Here is a 22,794-nt window from a genome sequence, read left to right as displayed (position 1 = left end):
GATATTGGACTTCATTCCTACAGTCCCTTATCATTGTCAGGCAGGTTGGTCCTGATGGAAGTTGAAGTTCAAAGGGACAGGAAGGCACCAGATTGTCTACCTCTACACCAAAGGTTTTGAAACCAGTTTTTGTAACTTCAAGGCAAGGATGGGGAACCGGTGGCTCTCCTTATCTTTTTGAGGGATCTTTGGAGTTGCCAGATCCAGTGATGGGAGAAGCACAGATTCTCCATCCTTATTTCTTTAACAAAAAGCAGGAAATCCAAAATCTTAGGCTATGGAATTGGGTACCCAAAACTCATATTTGACTATGAATTGCTACGGTGACCCTTTAAGCAAGCCTTTAGTATTCCAATTCCTTCAAGATGTGTTGAAACAATTGTATGGAAGTCACAAGGTTACAGAAGGCTGGCTTAAGGCTCGTCTACAAGTGGAGCACAAATATGCGGTGAAATACTGACTGGATCTTTGCCTATAGGTTGGGTTCAACCAGTATCTTGATATCTTTGGCCGATAGTTTGCGGTGTTTTGTGAAAGCAACCAGTTCTGCCTTGTCCAGTAAAACACAGAGCTTAATATGTTTATGTGAACTCAAGCAGAGCTTCCTTCTTCTTGGTTGGGGCAATGCTTTCCTCTTTGGGGAATAACTTATTCTTCACTTTCCACCAGATGAAACTCTCCTTGGAGAAGTTGCAGCAAGGCATTATGGTGGCAGAGCCGCCGCCGTTGGAACCGGAGTGAAGCTACAGTATCTCCCTCTCTCTCTTTTGAGGAAGTTGCTGAGTTACCAGAAAGAAGATTCCTGAGATCCATCTCGGAAACTGTTGAACTGGTGGTGTGGGCATCCTATGAGAGGAGACCGCACTGTGCTTCTCATCAGATCCATCACCTGGACATTATCCTCAAGAGTGCCATGGTAGCGATGGATCTCTTGGTGGAACCCATTTTGCCGGGGACATCTCTCTTGGATCATTCTTCCTGGGATTGTTCCCGTAGGGACTTCTCGTCATCCCTTTCCCACTTCACTGCTATTTATATTGCATCCAGGACCCCCAAGAATCCTTGGTTTTCCTGTATCCTGGCACCGGTTCTTTTTTCCAGCTATTGTTTGGGGAGGAACGAGGGTGGGATCAGTTTTGGGCGGGGGATGGCTTCTGGAGCGGGGATCTATCTTTTGCACTGAAACTTCACTCAATAGCTAAGATAGCCTAATGGAGGACAGCAAAGAACCAAGTTCTGCCATTCCCTCCGTCCCTCCCCCCCTCTCTCTCTCCCTCTCTCTCTCTCTTTCTCTCTCACACACACACACATGATCATGAACAGAGCTGTGGTGGCGCAGTGGTTAGACTGCAGTATTGCAGCTAATTCTCCTAACTGCCTACTGCCAGCAGTTCGGCAGTTTGATCCTGACCAGCTCAAGGTTGACTCAGCCTTCCATCCTTCCGAGGTCGGTAAAATGAGGACCCAGATTGTTGGGGGCAGTAGGCTGAGACTGTAAACCGCTTAGAGAGGGCCGTAAAGCACTGTGAAATGGTATATAAGTCTAAGTGCTATTGCTGTTGTTCTTGATGGTGGGGTGAAAGCAATTCAGAGGCACCAGTGGGGTTCATTCCTTCTTCAGCAATCTTCCCTGCTGCTCCCCTGCTCTGTCTTTCCTACCATTGGTGGGTAGATTGTCAACGTTCTTCAAAGGGATCTTCCCAGCCCATTACCTCCGATAGGGTAAAGCATCTTCAGCCCCGCATTTTCACATACAGAAAAGCAGGGGGGCTGGACTACAGCATCTTCTTGTTGATGGCATCTGTTATCACAGAAAACTTTCTGAACAACGGGTCACCCTTGAAGTGTCCCTGGAACTTTGAAAGATACATACACCAGCACTTCTGTATACACACATATAGATGCTGGAATCCGGTCCAGTCCTTTTCTGAGTAGTATCTGACTTCTGAAAGTATCATCTGATCTCTGCTGACCTCGGACTGTATTTACGCAACACTAAATCCAAATGTCTGATGAAAAAGCACACCTGTCTTCCCACTGTGCATAGTCAGTCATCAGCTTAATGCAGGGTATCTAACCTTGACCATTTTTAGATCTCCGGACTTGCAACTCCCACAATTCCCCAACCAGCATGGGGAATTCTGGGAGCTGAAGTCCAGACATCTTACCATTGCTAAGACTGAAAAACGACAACTTACTCTGTGTAATCTGGACCAGAAATTGTCACCACTTGAGGTTTATTGAAAATGGACTTTGTAGCCAAGGCAGGTTACAGGTTGAAGTATTCCGTGACCTCCAATGGCGCAGCTTTTTTTTGAATTTGGAAAACACTTAAAAAAAAACCTCTGTTAACAAATGGTATATAGCTATTGAGAGGATGGGTAAAGTGCTAACGTTTGTTCTCATTCAGCAGGCATTTGGTTTGGTGCGCCAGGCAAACCGAGATAAATTTAGTACATAATGCTCCAAATGGTGCTTTTTGGGGAATGTTGTATCTGGGTGCAATCAAGAAGGGTGGTTCCATTTGGGTTTTATTTTTTTAAACCCTGTGCAGCATGCCACGTGTGCCACATGGGAGACTCTCACATCAGCCTCGTGGATCGCAGCAGCTGGGCCTCGCCTTCCCACAAAGAAGCTGTCTTGTCCACTATAAAGTGAAGTTTCACTGCCAATCTTGGCCTCTAAGCCCTTCAAGTATACTGCCAGGGGCAGGGAGGGGGCATTAAATCTGCCCCCTCCTGGAGAGGGGGTTATGTGTCTGTCAACTCTGTGTTCCCTTTCCCTCCAAGACCTGGGAGACCCAGGTTTCAGACCCTCTCCCTTTTTTACCCTTCTCCATTAAAATTGGGGTTGGGGGAGGGAGGGGTGGTCTCTTTCCTTCAGTTTTTGTAGACCTGTTCAGTATTAATAATCCAGTGTGTTTGCAGTTCCAGAAAAAAAAATGCCAGGGCTTATTTATTAGGGAGTGAAATAAAGACCGTGGATCGGAGTTTGCAGTGCCTTCGTGTGCGTTTTTTTGGGGAGGGATCAATTTTTTTTAAAAAAATTTTTTTTGTCTAAATATGTTTGCCTTGCTTTTTTCCATTGTGCCTGCATTTCTGTCTTGTCTGGCTTGCAAGATGGATGTCAGCCTTTCGAAGTAGGCCATTTTGGGGACCAGATACCACAAGAATTACTGGAATTTCACTTTATTGTTGCAGTGGGGTAAGAACAGAACCTTGAAAAGCCTTCTACCTTCTTATACCAAAGAAAGTCAAACTGGGGTTATCTTGAGTTCCTTTCTCATCCCCTCTTCTTTTCCAAAACTTAGCTGACTTTTGTTTTAACTGTTTCTGCATTCCGTGTCCCGGAGACGGACAAAAGCAAGATTGAAATGCATGCCCCACCCCTTTTGCACATGTGCCGTGATGTCACAAGGGTAGACAAAAGGGGTGCAGCTCACAAGGGGTTGCAAGAATGGTCTTGGAAGGCAGGAGGAAGACAGGCAAGACACTAATTAGACAAGGGATGTCTCAGCTCACAGAAGGAATGGGAGTGTAGGGACTGTCCCTAATTCTCTGGAAAGTAAAAATAAGAGAGGGGAGAAGTGCTTTCAGACTTGCAAGATTTTGTTATTATAAACTTACAATAAAGGTAGTGTTAGTTGCAGGATCCAATTAGATCCAGGATCTATTGGACAGAAGTTCCCTGAGGATGGGACTCCAGCACAAGTCTGAAAGCTTGGCAGATGAAACCTCTGGTCCTGGTGACCAACCCAGATTGGAAAACGTTATCTTGGGACGTGTAAATTTGCCTTCATTCATAGTGTCAGTACTTATAGTTTTGGTTCTCTGTCTGGACTTACTTGAAAGGCTGGTTACTTGATGACTGGGCCCTGCTTTTATCTTGACGAAGGCAGCAAGGAAATCAAACGCATTTATGTGTATCTGTCACGGTTCTGACTACTGAAACACTTCAAAGAACCTTCAGGCATTGTTTATTCTAAAATGTTTGTTCTAAAAAATACTACTGGTCCTATAGGGGAGCTGATGGGAGCATGTAGTATTTCTGACCCTCCAATTTTCCTACAATTAGATCAAGGTGAAAGACAACTGCCCACGTTCTTCCTTTTTTTTTCTTTTCTTTTTTTTTTTGAGCTCTGCCCTTGTGTTTTAGTGAAAGAAATGTATATATTTTTCAGGGTATCCTATGCAAGGCCAAAATAGCTCCTTTGGTTTATTGTCAAACTACAACATTGAATTACTTCTCTAAAGCCAGAACTGCATAAAAAAAATAAACATTGACTCATTAGATTCTAAGTTAATGTCAAAAGGCTTCTTAAGAGAGCAGTTTGATGTATTAGAATGGTTAAGGGATTAGGCTAGAAACCAGGAGATTTGTGAGTTCTAATCCCACCTTAAACCTGAAAGGTGGATGGTGACTTTTTAGGCCAATCACCAGGAGATGGTGAGTTCTAGTCCTACCATAAATCTAGTCCTAAATCTGGCTGGGTGACCTTGGACGAGTCACTGTCTCCCAGCCCTAGGAAGAAGGCAAAGTCACTTTTGAAAGATATTGCCAAGGAAACTGCAAGAATTAGTCTAGGCCAGGGGTAGGCAACCTTGGCTCTTTTATGACTTGTGGACTTCAACTCCCAGAATTCCTGAGCAAGCATGGCTCAGCATGGAAACCTCTCCCTTTCCCCTCAGCATGGCTGGCTCAGGAATTCTGGGAGTTGAAGTCCACGAGTCATAAAAGAGCCAAGGTTGCCTATCCCTGGTCTAGGCAATCACTAGGAATCAACAATACCACTTGGACACACACACACAAACATACACCCAAACTTCTCAAAGTTTTCAGGATTGCCATCACTCATGGGACTTGTGCAGGCAAAGACAAGACACAAAGCCTTTTAGACTGACCTCCCCCCCCCCCCGCTTGGAGCTAATTCTAAACACGCTGCAATCCCCTTCTAAGTTACTTCTAAGTTACTATGACTCTCCAGGGGTTCCTAACCAACAGGCTGAAAAGCTCTTTTGACATTTAGGGTTTTTTTTTTTTAAAAAAAGCACGGTTGGTAGAATTTGTGCCATTTACGCACATAATCCCCACAATGGTACTTGATGCTACTTGCACATTTTTGTCCAGCAGATGTGATCAAGTCAAGCCTTTATGGTCAAAGCCCAAGACCAGCATTCATGCAAAACTAAGACTAAACTAAAACTGCAATGGGGTAAACAGCAGTAGTAGCTTTGCTACTACTGAATGCCATTGCAACAAATAGCTGACTGACCTTGGTTGATGGTGAGAAAAACCTGCTCCTGCTTTACGGCCAATTACCAGGGTTCCTGGGTAGGCAAAAGACGCAGAAAACATTTCCCAATGCTAATCTAGATTCTTGTCTTGGTCCCGCTACGGGTAGTCCTCGATTTACTATCATTCATTTACTGACCATTCAAAGTTCCAAGATTACTTACTCCAGAACCTTTGAGCTGGCCATTCAAAGTATTTCCCCTAATACATTTGGAAAGTGGAATGTCATCCAGAGTTGGTCACCACATTACAGAAAAGATGCCGAGACTTTGGAAAAAGTGCAGAGAAGAGCGACTAGGGTGATTAAAGGCCTGGAAATTAAAACATATGTAGAACGATTGTAGGATTTGGGTTTGGAAAAAAGGACTAGGGGTGACATGACAGCAGTATTCCAGTATTTGAGGGGCTGCCACAAAGAAGAAGGGGTCAATTTACTCTCCAAACCATCAGAAGACAAGATAAGAAACAATGGATGTAAACTAATCAAGGAGAGACGCAACCTGGAATTAAGGAGAAATTTCCTAACAGTGAGAACAATTAACCAGTGGAACAGCTTGCCTTCAGAAGTCGTGGGCGCTCCATCACTGGACGTTTTTAAGAAGAAAGAGACTGGAAACCATTTGTCTGAAATGGCATAGGGTCTCCTGCTTGAGCAGCGGGTTGGACTAGAAGACCCTCAATGTCCTTTCCGGCTCTATTCTGATCAATATTGATTGATTGATTGACTGAATTAATCTACAGTCAGGAGCTTACCTTTGCCCATGTGCAGAGTGTCATTCTCTCCAACTAGGCTAGGACTAAGACTTTTGTCAACTTTGCAATTCAACAAAGAAAAAGTAGTAAAACCAAAAGGGCAATATATTTATTTTATTTTATTTATTTTAATTCCATTTATATCCCGCCCTTCTCCGAAGACTCAGGGCGGCTTACAAGCTTAGCAGTAGCCTTCATTCGATGTATATGCCTGCTTATTAGGGCTTTCATACACCCCCCAAGCGGCATTATTACAAAGTCAGCTTAATTGCCCCCAAAAATCTGGCTCCTCATTTTACCTACCTCGGAAGGATGGAAGGCTGAGTCAACCTTGAGCCTGGTGGGCTGGAGTAATCTCCCCTGCAACTTAAGCTACCCGAATTCCTTCTGGACCCCCCGCAATAACCCGGAGGCTCTCTGGGGACGCGCAGAGCGTTTTTTCATACTCCTCACCCAGTCCTCAACAACTAGCAGTTTGGAAAACTTTCCTTCTGGTCAACTGGACCTCCAACTCTGGTTATTTTACCAGAAAAAACCCTCTCTAGGCCGATCGGCGGTTCCGGCCAACCGAGGATTAGAAGCAGGGACTCAAGGCTGGGGGTGGGGGGAGGATGGGGGGGGTGCCTCGGGACGGGCTCCGCAGCCACTGCGGAGAGTGACGCATCCCTCCTCCGCCTATGGTCGTGTTTCCACCCCCCTCCTCCCCCACCCCCACCCCCGCTGACTCTTCCTCGCTCACGTTCCGCCGATCGCCCGATTTCGGAGGCGGGCGGGGGGGGGAAGCCACTGCGGGCTCAGCCCGGCTCGTCCGGTAGGCTTCCTACCTTTACGCCCCTTCCACCCCCTCGAGCTTTAGGCCCGCGTGGCTTTCCCTCCCGGTTGCGCCGCCGCCGCCGCCGCTGCTGCAATGCATCAAGTTTGGCGGCGCCCGCCTCCTCCGCCTGGCGCACGCTTTGATTCATCCCTCCTCGCCCTGTCCAGCAGCGAGCCAGAGCAGTTGCCGGGCGGATCAGCCTCTGCCGCAGCGGTGCGCGCCGCCGGAGAAGGTTAAGGAAAGGGGGAGAGGGGTAGGGGGGCCGCGGGGGCGAAGGAAAGAGGAGAAGGGGTGTGTGTGTGTGTGTGTGTGAAGGGGGGGGAAGGAGGAGGAAGCGAGGAGGAAGCGAGGAGTCGTCCAGCCAGCCAGCCGCTCGCTCCCGGGCGGGCCCGATCCCTCCCTTCCCTTCCCTTCCCTTCCGCATCGAAGCGCAGGAGCTCCAATCCATCCTTCCTTCCTTTTAGCCAAGCCAGGCTTAGCGAGATCGGGGAAGGCGGGGACCGCAGCGGCTCCGACCCCGCCGTTGCAGCGCGCCAAGGTTTCAGACAGTCGGCCGGCCGAGAAGCGATGGAGCCCTCCCTCTCCAGTGCCGCGGAGGCACCTGTCCGAGGAGGCGGCTGATCTCGGGCTCCTCCTGGGCGCCGGCGGAGAGCTTGCCCCCCCCCTTTTTTTTTTTTTTTTGCAAAGGGCTTGCTTGGAAAAGTGGTCTTTTTTTGGTGTGTGTTTTTTGTTAAGAGGAGGCGTCTCATTTGGAGAGAAGCGACACCCCCCTCCCCATACACACACACACGCCCCAATTGAGAAAAGGCTTCGGGAAAGACCGCGCGGGGTGGGGTGGGGGGCTTCCTGGCGGGCCGGGGGAGCCGCGACCTTTCAGCCGAGCAGGGCCGCAAGCCTCCAGACCTTGTCGGCCCGGGCGCCCCTTGAAGCCGAAAGGACGCGGGAGCGCGGGGGGCCGAGCTTTTGGGCGGCGCGACCGGGAGGAGCCGCCGCTTTGCCCGCGGCTGGCTCTGAAGAAGGGGAGCCGCTTCCCGCCGCGCCGCCTGCTCGCCTTTCCTCGGGCCCGTCCCAACTTTTATGGCTCCCCCAGCAGCCGGCCGCCGCCTCCTCTGCTTCTTCGTGCCATCTTGCTCCCCGGCTTGGCTCTCTCGCAGACCCGGGCCGACGGGGGCAGCAGCCGCAGCAGCCGCAGCCGCAGTCGTCGGGGCCAAGAGCGGCGGGGCGCCTGGCGCGGCCGACGTCCGTGCAGATCCCGGAGAGGAGGAGGAGGAGGATCGGGTGTCCCGAGGCGAGGGCAGGTGGATCCGGCTGGGACATTCCGAGCCGCGGCTGGGTTTCCTTCGGGGCGGCCGCTGAGCAAGCTATAAATAAACCCTCCCGGGAAGATTCTTGCCCAGGATCGTCTTGACTGTTGACCTCAAGAGGGGGCTTGGAAAGGGCCGGACGAGCCCACCGGAGCGGCCCACCTCCCGCTCGAGAAGGGAGCGAGCGCACCCTGGATCCGATTCCCCCAGCATGGCCGCCCCGCCACCCGTCTCGCTGCTGCTCTGCCTGGCCCTGGGTGAGTTGGACGAACGGGGCGAGCGGAGGGTGGGTGGGGGACGGGCGGTTGGAGAAGGTCCGAGCAGACGGCGGTGGGAGCCCGGAGGGTTCGCGGGGAGCCCGGCGTAAGGACCGGTCTTCTTTCCCCATTCAAGTCTCGCCCCTCGGGCTGCGTGCGGACGCCGGCCGGCGCAGGCCTCGCCGGGATAGGAGGAAGCCCACCCTGCCAGCCCCGACACCAGCCCGTCTTTACCCCTCCCAAAGGCCTCTCGGCACGTGATTTGGAGGTTTTCTGAACGCGGTAAGGAGATAAACGTGTCCGGGAAGGCCTCTTGCCGCTTTGCCTTTATTTCGTGCCAAGAGTTTCAGTCCCGGATGCGGTCAGTTTTCTTGCTGGTTTTCACTACCGCAGGTTAGGCCTGGACTTCTAGGTCTGTGAGGTGTCGGCTTGGGATGGAGCTAATGCAATTGCTTCACACACACACACACACCACACACACACACACGCCCCCCCCAAAAAAAACTTTTGCATCTTTTTTTTTCCTTTTTCTTTTGGTGGGGAAGGCTGTCCCCTAAAACTCCTGATGCCTTAATCTGATGCCTCTCCTCTTCGCTGGAGCCAACCTGGAATTTCTTGCAAATGAGTGAAATGAAATCACAGTGGGTGGGTGGAGGAAGAAAACAGAAAACTTAAAAAAAAAGATGCCTGGAGGTTTGAAGGGGGCTTCAAGGACGGAGCTCTACTGGAGACAGGGACCTCCAAACACAGATTTCTTTCTGACTCAACAGAGGGAAATGTGCTTTGTGACCTTGGATTTCCAGAGATGGTGGATGGCATCTCTCCTAGCTGTGCAGGGACAGAGATAATCCAGGGATGGCAACCATGCTTGGGTCAGATTGCCAAGGCGATTGAAGAAATAGAAGTTTCCAGTGAAGGAGAATATTTGTAGCTCAGGGTTGAAATGAGGGATCCTGGGTTGCTCTCTTGAGCCTGCTTGTTTTCCTGCAGTTGCTTCATTACTAGGTGACACCATCAGTACTTAAGGAAACATAAGTTTTCTTAATTCTGGAGGCAACCTATAATTGGAACATATAATTCGGGAATAGGGCGGTATAGAAATTTAATTAAATAAATAAATAATCGGAAAATACAATTTTCACTAACTCTCATCTAAGGTTTTTTTAAAAACTGTTTAAAAGAAAATGATAAATAATCTGCATCCTTCCTGTTGCCTTGGCCTTGCAATGTCAGGTCTTAACACTCCCCCCCTCAAATAATGTACACTGAGGGCCACCTCTTGCATCAGTTGAAGCTGTTTTGCTAGCAAACTCTTAATGCATTTAAAGGTAGCCTTCATTTTCTTGCTTTTTCATGGAGCATGTATGGTGACAGGAGGCCATGCTTCCAATTTCTTTCCTCATTTTCTGCAGCTTCCAATCTCAGTTATCCTTGCCGATTTCAAAGGCTGCTTGGAACCTTTGCCTCATCAGCCCCCTGGAGAGATAAGAGTTTTTTTCTGGTCCTGAGAAACATACTTTTCATTCAATGTCCTACAATGAAATTCGGCCTTCAGATGCCCAAGCCCTGCAACACACAATCACAGGACCTTTGAGGCATTCTATAAAATGGTGTGAAACTTTCTTTCATCTGGAGGGGGGGGAGAGTCTGGTTTTCCAACTAACAATTTTTATTAAAAGGCATATATTCCATGACCTAAAACTCCTTGCGTCAGATGCATCTGATGCTACCATATCTGATCAGATGCTACTAGACTCTTGATTTTTTTTGTCACCGTAGATAAACACAGCTGTCCTCTTACAATGTCATCATCCTGCAAGAGTTGAAAAATAATTAACAACTTGATCAACATAACCTCCTCTTTCTCTCATCCAGGAATAGAATGGAAAATATGTATAGTACCGTCAATTCCCAACCTGCTGGGCAAAAACAATTTTTAGCATCAATTTTTATTTATTTCCAGTTGTTCCTACTTTTTACAACCTACAAGACAAACTCATTCGTAGACAAAGCTGATGGATGGTACTAATGCTTTTAAAACCATCAAAAGAAACAGAATGAGGATATTACAATAGCAGAGTAAATAAAGTGGTATCTTGGTACTCAGCTGTTTTGAAACACAACTCAATTTGGTATGCAACATATTTTGATGCGAAAATTTTGTCCTGGTGTTCATCATTTTTTGGTACTCAAAGCACAGACTAGAAATTGTCATTCTCAGCTACCTTGTGAGTCACTACATTATACCCCATGGGGAAAAAATTGTTTGGTACTCATCATGCTCCTGGAACCAATTAAGATTAGATTAGATAGCCTTTATTGTCATTTTTTTCCTGTGGACACAACAGATAGATATTTTTTTTATTTTTTTTATTTTAATTCCATTTATATCCCGCCCTTCTCCGAAGACTCAGGGCGGCTTACAAGCTTAGCAGTAGCCTTCATTCTATGTATATGCCTGCTTATTAGGGCTTTCACACACACCCCAAGTGGCATTATTACAAAGTCAGCTTAATTGCCCCCAACAATCTGGGTCCTAATAGATTGATTGATAGATAGATAGATAGATAGATAATGACATAGCATAGGACTTTAAAAACAAACCTTCAATTTGATTCAATTTTGTTTTCAATTTAAGACAAAAACGAGACCAGCAACAGCAAATAAAAAAGTGAATTAAAATAAAGCATGTCATCATCAGAAGATATGAAAGTAATTTGGCTAAAGGTTCTTGTACAACAGTATTTTTCAAACTTGGCAACTTTAAAATGTGGGGACTTCAACTCCCAGAATCCCATGCTGGTTGGGGAATTCTGAGCGTTGAAGTCCACATGTTTTAAAGTTGCTAAGTTTGAAAAACGCTGCTTGAAAAGGCCTTTGAAAAGTCACAGCAAGAGCTATGTATTTTGTTTTATGCTGCCCTTTTCTGAGAGGTTTAACGTGGTTCATTTGTCTGTTTCCTTGCATAACAACTCCTGAAAAGTAGGTTCATCTTCATTTCTACTTCATTGTGTATCCCCTTTGCCTCCTAGATGTTCTTAATCAGCCCCCAGTATATATTTTGGCCATTGTTCTTCCAATTTCATTCTGATTTTCAGACTTCCCTACCTGGTCACCTGCAGTTGTTTGTTTGTTTTTTTTCTGTTAGATGAGTCACCATATATAAGAAACTCCTTCAGCTGAAGGACCTGGGTGTTTGGTGGAAGGAAAGAAGGAAAATTATATTGAACTCTTTTCTGGAAAGTGCTAGAGGAGTCTGGTTTTCTTTGACTTCAAGTGGTTTATCAATGAATAAACCAAATCAATGTTGGTATATTCCAGGGGTCTTCAAACTTGGCCCTTTTAGGACTTGTGGACTTCAACTCCCAGAATTCCTCAGCCAGCGTGTCTGGCTGAGGAATTCTGGGAGTTGAAGCCCACAAGTCATAAAAGAGCCAAGTTTGAAGTCCCCTGGTATATTCTGTCAGGCCCCCAGGATCTCCGAAGTGGAGTGAATGGCTGCTGTAAGCGTGGTTGAGCTTTTTGTCAGAAATTGAGAATGTGTTTCATTAAAAGTGAGATTTTTTACACTTGGTTGTTCAGAACTCGGCTTGAGAAACCTGGCAACAAGGAAAGTGGATAGGTTCACATTAATTATGCTTACAGAATCATATATCATTAAACTAATAATTAGTTACTAATGCATTAGATCTATCCATCCATCTATCTCATCTATCCTCTGTCTTCTATCATCAATCTTCTATTTACTTCTGTCTATACTCCACCAACTCTCATCCATCTATCTTCAGATTTTTATAGCTGCCCAATTCTGGGAGTTGAAGTCCACACATCTTCAAGTTGCCAAGGTTGGGCAACCCTGATCTAGAATGTTTTCTCTCCTAATCTAAATCTAAATTCTAACTCTCAAGAACATTGGGGCAATCTGAAATTACTTAATGGTTCATAAAATACCCTCTGCATATATTCAAATATACAATGCTGCTTCTGTTCAGTTCCAGTTTCTGCTGCAGCTGTTTGGCTCTGGGCCTGCCTCCAGCTGATTTTCTGGAAAGGATTTGGAATTAGAAGTTCCAAAGCAGTTCCATTACTGGGCAAATCAATGGCCTCACTTTAGATTGCGTGAGGCTCTTTGCAAATGACACACAAATAATATCCTCTGAAAAAACAGTAACCAAATTTGTAGGTGCATGTTTCTATCAGGTGTGGCCCTCTCTGGCTCTTGTGTGCATTGAATGGAGGTGCAGTCTTCTGTTGTACAAACCAATGTGGCTGGAGTCTTTTGCTTAGGTGGCAGGATTGTAACTATGCTTTAATGGGTTATAACAATAATTAATCTGTTATGAATGTTTCCAGCAGTTTAGAGCCATTGGCTTTCTTATCCTAAGTTTGCCCTATGTGCATTTATTGATGTAAGCTTGTTTCCTCTGGACATTGGACAGCTTTGTGCAGAAATTAATTTTCAGTGGGGCTTATTGCTAGATGCCCAGGAATTGCAGCTGTAAAGATCTAGAATCTAATAATAAATTCTAACTGGTTCAATATTGAAATTACAGAGAAAGTAACATCTTAATAGGAATTGAAATTACAGAGAAAGTAACATCTTAATAGGAAATTGAGTATCTTATTAGAGATGGGAAAAAGGGTCATAATTGTTTAAAAATCCCAACAAAGTAGGCTGTTACCATTAAGCAAGTTGCACAATGGTGGAAATGTTTGGTTTTGGATGCTGCTTAAAATGAATGTTCAACTCATTTCCAATCATTAAATTTGCAAAGCTCTCGCTCAAGTGCTGTTTGACAGCTTGTGGGTTGAGGCCAAATGGTGCTTAGAAATAAGGTACATTGCATCTCAAAATCTCCCAAGTTGACAATTCTGTAAAATTCCCACAACGGTAAATGTTCCCCAGGCTCCTGAATATTGTGTTTCTCTGTCACCTTTGCAACATCTGAGAAACCAAAATGGGGAGGAGCCTAGATTTTTATATATGGTCAGAATTTTCAGTCTGGTGCAGGGATAGGCAACCTTGGCTCTTTTATGACTCGTGGACTTCAACTCCCAGAATTCCTGAGCCAGCATGGCTCAGCTTGGAAATCTCTACCTTTCCCCTCAGCATGGCTGGCTCAGGAATTCTGGGAGTTGAAGTCCACGAGACATAAAAGAGCCAAGGTTGCCTACCCCTGGTCTGGTGGGTATCTGTTGCCAAATTAAGCAATGAGTTACAGGTCATTCTGAATTTACAACCACAACTGAGCAGAATATCTGTGGCTAAGCAAAGCCATTGTTAACTGAGTTATGCCTGCTATTACTTTTTCTTTTGATGTGGTTGTAAAGTGGATCATTGCAGCTGTTAATTGAACAACATGGCCATTAAGCAAATCTGGTTTCCTCCATTGACTTTGCTGGCTGGGAAGATCACAAAGAGTGATCATGTGACCTCAGGATACTGCACCTGTTGAAAATACATATCGGTTGCCAAGCACTCAACAATTTTATCACATGACTGTGGGGACGCTGCAGTGGTCATAAGCGCAAGGACTGGTCAAGTCAGGTTTTTTTTTTAGTGCTGTTGTAACTTCAGTCTCTAAACCAATTGTTGTAAGTCGAGAACTACCTGTACGTTATTGTAGCTTTAGTTACACACTTTCATCTTCCTGTTTCGATGCGTAATCTGTCCTTCTCCAGAAGCTGGAGTAATTTATCTGATTACAATTTTGGCAGCTATGGGAATGAACTTCGCTGAACTCTTGTGAGGTTTACTTTGGAATAAACATGCATCAGATTACACTATCTGCCATTGCTTCCTCTTGGGATGGCTCTTCCTTAGGCATGCAACTCTCTCTCTCTCTCTCCTTTTAGATTCATTTTATTTATTTATTTTCGAAAAGGAAAACAAAGTGCATGCCAAAACATCCTTTCTCCACCTCCCAGTTCAGTTTCTATGATCAGTGTCAAATGGGCAGGTTAAAGTGTTTGCTGAGACCCCCAAATTTCTAAAAAGGAGGCTATCAGCATATTCACCTGCCACTCTTTCTCTGTTTGGGAGATAAAGCTGAGTGCAATCTCCATAACAGCAAGCCTATTTGAAGCGAAGGATTTTCAAAGAGAAGCTTCAACATGACATTCTGCCACTTGGTGCTTCACAGCTGGGTTTGTCTGGTTATCCAGGATGGCTGGAGATATATTTACCTAGTCAGAAGCATTTTTGAAGCTTTGTATAAACTGCTTTATCACTTTTTGAAGGGGAAAAAAATCACCCCTATTAAGATTTAAACTAAGAATGCCTGGTTCACAAACTATAAATCATTTACTAGGTCAGGGGTCGGCAACCTTGGCTCTTTTATGACTCGTGGACTTCAACTCCCAGAATTCCTGAGCCAGCTATGCTGGCTCAGGAATTCTGGGAGTTGAAGTCCACGAGTCATAAAAGAGCCGAGGTTGCCGACCCCTGAACTAGGTTATGGTGAAGTAAATCAACTCCAGTCAATCAGAATAGAGTTGAAGTCCACAAGTCCTAAAAGGGCCAAGTTTGAAGACCCCTGGTATATTCTGTCAGGCCCCCAGGATCTCCAAAGTGGAGTGAATGGCTGCTGTGAGCGTGGTTGAGCTTTTTGTCAGAAATTCAGAATGTGTTTCATTAAAAGTGAGATTTTTTACACTTGGTTGTTCAGAACTCGGCTTGAGAAACCTGGCAACAAGGAAAGTGGACAGGTTCACATTAATTAGGCTTACAGAATCATATCACATCATTAAACAAATAATTAGTTACTAATGCATTAGATCTATCTATCTGTCTATCTATCATCTATCTATCTATCTATCTATCTATCTATCTATCTATCTATCTATCCATCCTCTGTCTTCTATCATCGATCTTCTATTTACTTCTATCTATACTCCACCAACTCTCATCCATCTATCTTCAGATTTTTATAGCTGCCCAACTCACAGTTGTGATTCTGGGCAACATACAATAAAACAACCAGTTACAATAAATTTTAAAAAAAAACTATTTTATGTGGGGAGGCCCACTACAAGATCTTGTAAGATTCTGTTAACCATAACTTTGCAATAAAAGTATATTGGTCTACATGATTTTGATCTCCCAGACCAGTAGTTCTCCACCTTAGCAACTTGAAGATGGGTGGGCTTCAACTCCCAGAATGCTGGCTAGGGAATTGAAGTCCACACACCCTCAAGTTGCTAAGGTTGAGAAACAACTGTCCTAGACTGGTTTGCCTGAAAGGGCTGATATTGAGTGATCATATTGAGAAGATGCAGGGGAATATTTTGAGATTCTGCACCCATCCCTCTGCAGAATGGATCCTCCCTTGGAAATAAAAATGACACCCAAATAAAGCTAGAAAATGTTTGGGTGAAAGATTTACACCATCTGAAGGGAAACCAGCATGTTTATGTGATATAATTGGTAGGCTGCAATGGTAAGGAATTTAATACCGAATGCCTGTTTGCATTTTTTAAGTATTTATGCTTCACTTTTCATTCTTTTCCTCCCTCTATTTTTGTTTACAAGAACATGGACATTTATTTTAGGAATGATGACATATCCATATAAGTATTAAGGTTAGAGTTTTGTCATTTACTGTATGCTACTTCCTAAGACGATACAAGGAATCTGCTTTTATATATTCCATTAATGATTTAAACATTGAAGTAATAAATGTTATATTTTATATTTTATTTTGTTCCTTAAAGATTTTAAAATATGCAAAAAAAACCCCCAACAACAACAACCGGAGGATTTAAAAGCTGAAAAGAGATCAGGAGGTTTTTTTTAATATCTGTCTGTAATTTTTCTGATTCCTTCTCTTTCAGTGACTCTGTGCCAAGGCGGATGTGTGGAGGTGGATGCAGAAACGGAGGCCGTAGTTGGCGAGTCTTTCAAGATCCGTTGCATCTCGTGCAAAAAACGGAGTGAAACAGAGGCAGAAGCTTTTACTGAATGGTTCTTCAAAGAAGAGGGGACAACCGACCTAGTCAAGGTGTGTGCTGGAGCAAAGAAGGAATATCTTAGCAGAGAACTAGCTGCCTGCTCTTCAGCTGTTTGTTAACTGAGACATTTGTTAAGTGAGTTTTAATCCATTTCTTGCCCCAATTGTTAAGTGAATCGGTGCAGTTGATAAGCTAGTAACCTGGTTGTTAAGTGAATCTGGCTTCCCCATTAACTCTGCAAAGGTTGCAAAAGTTGATCACATGACCCCAGGATGCCGTAATGGTCCTAAGTATGAACCAGGTTGCCAAGCATCCGAATTTTGATCACACTATCACGGGGATGTTACAAAGGTCGCAGCTGTGGAAAAAAAAACAACCCTCATCAGTCACTTTTTTCCCCAGTGCTGTTATAACTTTGAACAGTCACTAGATGAACTGTTGTAAATCGAGGACTACCTGTATTACTGAAGGGCTGTAGTTTCCTGTGTGCAATATTGTTTCTCCTGGTTCCGATTGGATCCTCTGCGTCTTTTCTCCAGATTCTTCACTATGATTTCTATGAAAAGCTCGTTGTGTATGATCCTCGCTTTGAAGATCTAGTGGTGTGGAATGGTACCAAGAAAATTGCAGATTTGCAGGATGTCTCCATTTTCATCCTGAACGTGACTTTCGAACACGCAGGGGAATACATCTGCAGTGTCAACCGCACACTCCATTTTGCCAATGAGTTCTCCTACAACATCATGATCAACAAGACCATCCACCTTGATGTGGTTGAAAAAGGTAAGCACAAAGCTGGCGCTCAAGGCTGTGGAGCAGGCAAGGGTACCTTAGCGTGTTGTAGACGATTAAGAGAGTTTAAACCTCAGATCACTTATGGATCAGATCATCTTTTTAACCATCTTATTTCCCACGGTGTCCAATCTGGCAGTTTCAGAACGTATCCTAGTTCTCAAAGCTGACACTCCTACAGCAGGCAAAAATAAGTCCAGTGTGAGTGGAGTCAGAAGGACGGGGTGGCTTCTTGCCTGCGTTCCACCAATGAGCATAACCAGAAGTAAGGATGGATGTAGCCAGAATCAAAAGAGAGAGAGCCACAGATAGACTAGGTATAATAGTTTGTTCTTAGACTGAGAAAAATATATATATTATGTAGGCAGTCAGTTGCAAACTTCTCCATTGTCACTGAGAAGATCCAGTTCCTTGGTGGATCATAGAAAGCTGTCAAAAACAAAAACAGAAATGTCACTTTAGAGAAATAGCACTGAAATGCTGGAATTCTTGTAGCTCCATCTGTTCATCCAAATAAATCAGGTTAAAGAGAACTCCGAGAATAGTTACTGGAAAGAATCCCGTTGAGTTTTAGGAATGTGCCAGAGAGCCCCAGAGTTAGTGGGTTCACTTCCAGATGAAGCAAGGTCATTCTTTGCCTGTGGTCCATGAGCCACAGTTTCCCAGAACCTTAGTATCCATTTCCATTCTAGCAAAAAGGGGCCCAGAGTATAACCAATTTCAGCTAAACCTGGATGTCTGTACTTCACATAGCCCTATCCCTGTCTTCCCTTTTCATCCATAGCCAATCGGGATATGGCATCTATTGTCTCCGAAATCATGATGTACGTCCTCATTGTTGTCCTGACCATCTGGCTGGTAGCTGAGATGATCTATTGCTACAAGAAAATTGCTGCAGCAACAGAAGCAGCTGCTCAAGAAAATGCGTAAGGAGAGTGGGTTAGGGCAGGAGAAGAAGCAAGGGGGAACAATATGGGGGTTCCAAGTTCTAACTGTATTGAGTGGCTGTTAGCTACCCAGTGCTATATAGTGAGCCATGTTGCTCTGGGATGAAGCTTACCAATTGTGTGTTTTGAGTACTGATGAGCAGCTCATACAGAAACCAGACATTGTAGTAAAAGAAACGCCTAAGCTGACGTTGACATCAAAGATTGCTCCTGGCAGCTTCTGTGGCACTAGGCATCAACCCAGCAAGGTAGACCAGACAAAGAAACTGATGTCATATAGGTCATTGTAGTTGTTATTGTAACAAATATAGTAACAGGTTCTTGCAAAATTGAATATGCTTTCCTCTTCACTTTATCTGTGAGTAACCAGATAATTACTCAAACTAGCTTCTTGATCCAGGCTCAAGCCCCTCTTAACTGACTATTACCTTGGCAGTGGCTTTTCCTATTTTTCAAGGCTATTCCCTATGTCCTGTCCACTAAGGTTCTACACTGGGTAGGGCTGGGATGGGACAGTGGATAATTAAGTAGGTATATATACATTAGCAAAGGAAAAATCTCTGGAGCACGTGTGGGAGGAGGAATGAACTTGTCCAGTGAGAGAGAGAGAGAAAGTATACTTGCTTTCTTTCCTAAGTTGTTGACAAAGCCAAGATGTATATTTTTTATGTTTCATCATTATCACACTTCAAGGACAGACTTCTTCCTTCGTGGCTTGTGATTGCAAAAAGCATGTGATTTGAAAAAGCATGAGGTTCACTTTTCTTAAAATCGTTGGGTCCACAAGCAACTTCTGCATGCTCACAAGGAAGTTAAAGGAGCTTTGGTAGGCCTAAAACTTCTAGAAGGAATTGAGTCAAACTCAATAACTCCTGGAGATTTGATGGATCATGAATCCTGGCTTGACCATAAGCCCCACTCATTTTGCATCCTTGCCCTCTCTGTTGGGCTCTCCAGCTTTCCATAAATCAAGATGTCCTGCAACTATTACTCATCCTTCTATGAGGCTTATTCTGCTGCTTACCACCATGATTCCCCCTCTTTTCATTCTTCTACCATGGCATCATGCAAGGAAATGGCTTGTCACTAGCTTTATCTCCCTCACAGGGAGGAGGGGATGTTCTGGGTCTCCTAACTGAGTCACTTAATCTTATTGGGGTACCAAAGCACACCACATCTTGAAAAGATACTGAAGGCTGGCTTAGCATTTGGTTGTGATGAAACTCCAGCAGTTACTGGAGTTTGTATTGTGTAAGGGAGGAGTGGGGGAAGGTGACCTCAGCTCCATTTCTGAAGTATGCTCACGTCTTTTTGTGTCCTAACAGTTCTGAATACTTGGCCATAACGTCGGAAAGTAAAGAAAACTGCACAGGGGTGCAGGTAGCTGAATAGCCCAGGCCAGGCCATTGGCGGGCACTGGGATTCCTGGTTTTTATAAGGTATGTTCATTATCATTATTGTCATCATTGTCATTATCTAAATCAGGGGTAGGCAACCTTGGCTCTTTTATGATTCGTGGACTTCAAGTCCCAGAATTCCTGAGCCGGCCATGCTGAGAGAGGTTTCCAAGCTGAGCCATGCTGGCTCAGGAATTCTGGGAGTTGAAGTCCACGAGTCATAAAAGAGCCAAGGTTGCCTACCCCTGATCTAAATGAATATCATACAGACAATCCTCAACTGTGCAACTCTTCCAAGTTAGGATGGAGTTTAAAAATGCTATTTACAGTCCACCCACACTGGTTGAACAGCAGGAAGGCGAAGTTTGACTTTACTCCCTTCCTTCTCCAGAAGAGGAAATTGCAACAGGTAAGAGAAGATATACCAGGCTAGGACAGGGGCAGGCAACTTCGGTTCTTTTATGACTCATGGACTTCAACTCCCAGAATTCCTGAGTCAGCGATGCTGACTCAGGAATTCTGGGAGTTGAAGTCCATGAGTCATAAAAGAGCTGAGGTTGCCTACCCTTGGGCTAGGACAAGCAGCAGAGATGTCATTTGTGCCGTGATGTCATGGCGTGTCAATGACGTTATATCGGCAACCCTTTCCGTGTCAGTTCCATGAGGATATCATGACGCTTGTGATGATCCTCCCCTTCAGATGGGAAGGGGATAGAAGATTTTAGCAGCTGGTCCCCAATGACCCATGCCCCTTAGCAAGCGGTCCACGAATAACGACTCGTAGTACCAATATTGCAAAACTCTCCACTCCCAGGCCTCGGAGAGACTTCAGGTTTAATCTTAGGTTACCTTTTGCCATCAAGGTGACCTAAGGCTGCATTCTTCACAATTTTCCAGGGATGAGGCTTTGACAAGGAGTGGAGAAGAGGCAAAGTGACTCAGCAGAGCCATCAGCAGCCCAGAGAAGAAGTGAGCTGGAGCCAAGCAGCCCCTCCCCCCCCCACTGCACGGTCCTTTTCCTTAATGAAAGCATGCTATTTTTAATACCAGAGCTCTGTATCCAAGCCAGCCACTCAGAGACAGTCATGCATATTTTTCGGGGAAGGGTGGGGGACTTTCGCTCTTTTAGTCGCAGGTTTATCACCTTCCGGAGTGGGAATTGCCCCTGCCATTAGCATGATGAGAGCATAGCATGGTGGCTTGCTCACGTAATGCAAAGCTTGAGGTTCTCTCCCACCGTGGCCTCCCCCAGGCCGGCCAGAGGCCTCTTTCCTTTATGAGCACTTGCGCTTTCTGATGTTTTGCACATTTCTCTGCGCTTCGAGTTCTTTCGGTTACTTCGCAACCAGCACTTTCGATGGGTCTGAGGAGACGATCCCATCTTTCTCTCCTACGCCTCAAGATGGATCTGGACTTCTCAGTGGCCGAGTAAAGACTGGGTAGAAGACAACTACAGAATGGTTCCTAAGCCATGGAGGGAATGCTCGGATGCCAACCCTGTCCCCAACTCTGTTGCAGAGTGAACTCTCTGGGGCAGGTACGGATTGTGCCACCCGAAGGCCCGTTGCTAGCACAGGCACCACCCTTCACTTAATTTTCTACCAAGCTTTCCTTCCAAGCTGGCTGGTTGGCTGGCAGGCAATGCAGGGTTTTGAAGGTCTTTGCAAAGGAGAGACGCCTTGGAATAGAAATTTGATGGAGAAGGAGACTTTTGCTTCTCTCCCTCTGTCCCGGAGATGTGGGTTGTCACGGCGCCCTGTGTTGGGCTTTGGTGGCTGAGCTTGGCCTTGGAATTGGTGCAGATCAACGTCACAGCAATGCCATCACCCCATTGTCGTCCTCCACATTTTTCCCTTCCTGGATCCATTGTTACCTTGCCAGGCCATTTTGGCTGTTTGGAGAATACTCTGACCTCTCCCCCCCTGCTCAGATCCCCTCCCTCTGCGGCTGGTCCTAAGAACCAGCTGCCATCACAATAGAATAGGGTTTGTTCATAAATAAAGAGGATTGAATTTCACCCGCTCTGGCTCGCCGGTGTCATTCCTATGATAAATATGATGCGTGTCTAGAACATCTGGATGGGTCTAAGCAGGGGACGAAGAGATGCAGATGTGGAAAGAGTGGGGAAGACAGGCCTGTCTCGACAGGGAAGCTCTTTGAATTCACCCCACCATAATTGACAATTAAACATTTGCTCCTTGCTTTAAATAATTTAACTCTGCTACATACCAATAAACTTTTTTTTAAAAAAAAGAAAGAATCCTTGCCTTCCGGCAATAAAAACGAGAATGGGAATAAGTACCAGTTTTTCACCCAGCCAAGCATTCTTAGCCTATTCTGTTTCAGAGGATCGTCGGCATTTTAATGTGGGAGGGGGAGACCCATTCACAAAAATAAAATTCAGGAGGGGGCTGCCAATTAACTATCGCTAGGTTGGTTCTTTCGTAGTAGCATAGTGTAGTTCTGGCCCAGACAGATCAGTAAGGTGGCTTGGCATAAAATACCTTTACAGACTCTGTAGAAGTTGAAGCTAAAACTCAAATACTTTGGCCACCTAATGAGAAGGAAGGACTCACTGGAGAAGAGCCTCATGCTGGGAAAGATGGAGGGCAATAGAAGAAGGGGACGACAGAGAATGAGGTGGCTAGATGGAGTCACTGAAGCAGTAGGCATGAGCTTAAATGGACTCCAGAAGATGGTAGAGGACAGGAAGGCCTGGAGGAACGTTGTCCATAGTGTCGCGATGGGTCGGACACAACTTCGCAACTAACAACAACAACAGAAGTTGATTATTAGAAGTTCTGGAAGTTGGCAGTGCTGACTCTGTAGATACTGGGTATGGCTCAGTACAAAGTACTGAGGAATAGTTGGCTATTCCTGTTTTTAGTTAGGAAAAGAAGGCTACAGTATTTCTACTGTCAGTTCTATTTTCTACTAAGATTAAGGTTCACCCAAGAGGCCAGATTGCAACCAAATAGAATCCAAGAACTTCTGATTAATAAACTGAAGAAACGTTAGGTAGCCATCATGAAAGAATTATAGCAATTGCACTGTTTCCAGGCAAGCCTTGTTTCCAGAATCAGTATTTTGGCCCTCTATATGGGATAGGCTGTCTAGCCCCCTATTTAGCAAGAGAGGGTCAACTTCCATCTGTCCCTGGTTTTTGAAATGGTCCGATTGGCTGTCACGCTTTTCATAGATTACTATATATGAGAATTGCTCTTATACAACATTGGTAAATGGATCTCAGAGACCCAGTTTGGCGTAGTGGTTAAGGCATCAAGCTAG

General features: G+C 45.2%; 2 protein-coding genes across 3 annotated transcripts in view; both read left to right on the top strand.

Annotated features, from left to right (window-relative positions):
- Positions 1–2,989, top strand: part of GRAMD1A (GRAM domain containing 1A) — a 49,633-nt gene extending 46,644 nt beyond the window's left edge. For both annotated transcript variants that reach the window (XM_083369468.1, XM_083369469.1), the window contains one exon: positions 670–2,989. In XM_083369468.1, the coding sequence (XP_083225594.1) occupies positions 670–741 (72 nt within the window). In that variant the 3' untranslated portion in view covers positions 742–2,989. The remainder of the gene's footprint in view (positions 1–669) is intronic.
- Positions 2,990–7,657: 4,668 nt separating this feature from the next.
- Positions 7,658–21,520, top strand: SCN1B (sodium voltage-gated channel beta subunit 1). Its single transcript, XM_083369097.1, has 6 exons — positions 7,658–8,420; positions 16,254–16,420; positions 16,910–17,153; positions 17,947–18,088; positions 19,435–19,548; positions 20,404–21,520. Exons 1-5 carry the CDS (start codon positions 8,375–8,377, stop codon positions 19,499–19,501), a joined length of 666 nt encoding a protein of 221 aa, XP_083225223.1. The 5' UTR covers positions 7,658–8,374; the 3' UTR covers positions 19,502–19,548; positions 20,404–21,520.
- The last annotated feature ends 1,274 nt before the right edge of the window (positions 21,521–22,794 follow it).

The sequence above is a fragment of the Vipera ursinii genome (assembly GCF_947247035.1).
Source record: "Vipera ursinii genome assembly, chromosome: 9".
Lineage (NCBI taxonomy): Eukaryota > Metazoa > Chordata > Lepidosauria > Squamata > Viperidae > Vipera > Vipera ursinii.
The sequence above is the reverse complement of the archived record's forward strand: the minus strand, read 5'-3'. Positions and strand labels throughout refer to the sequence as shown.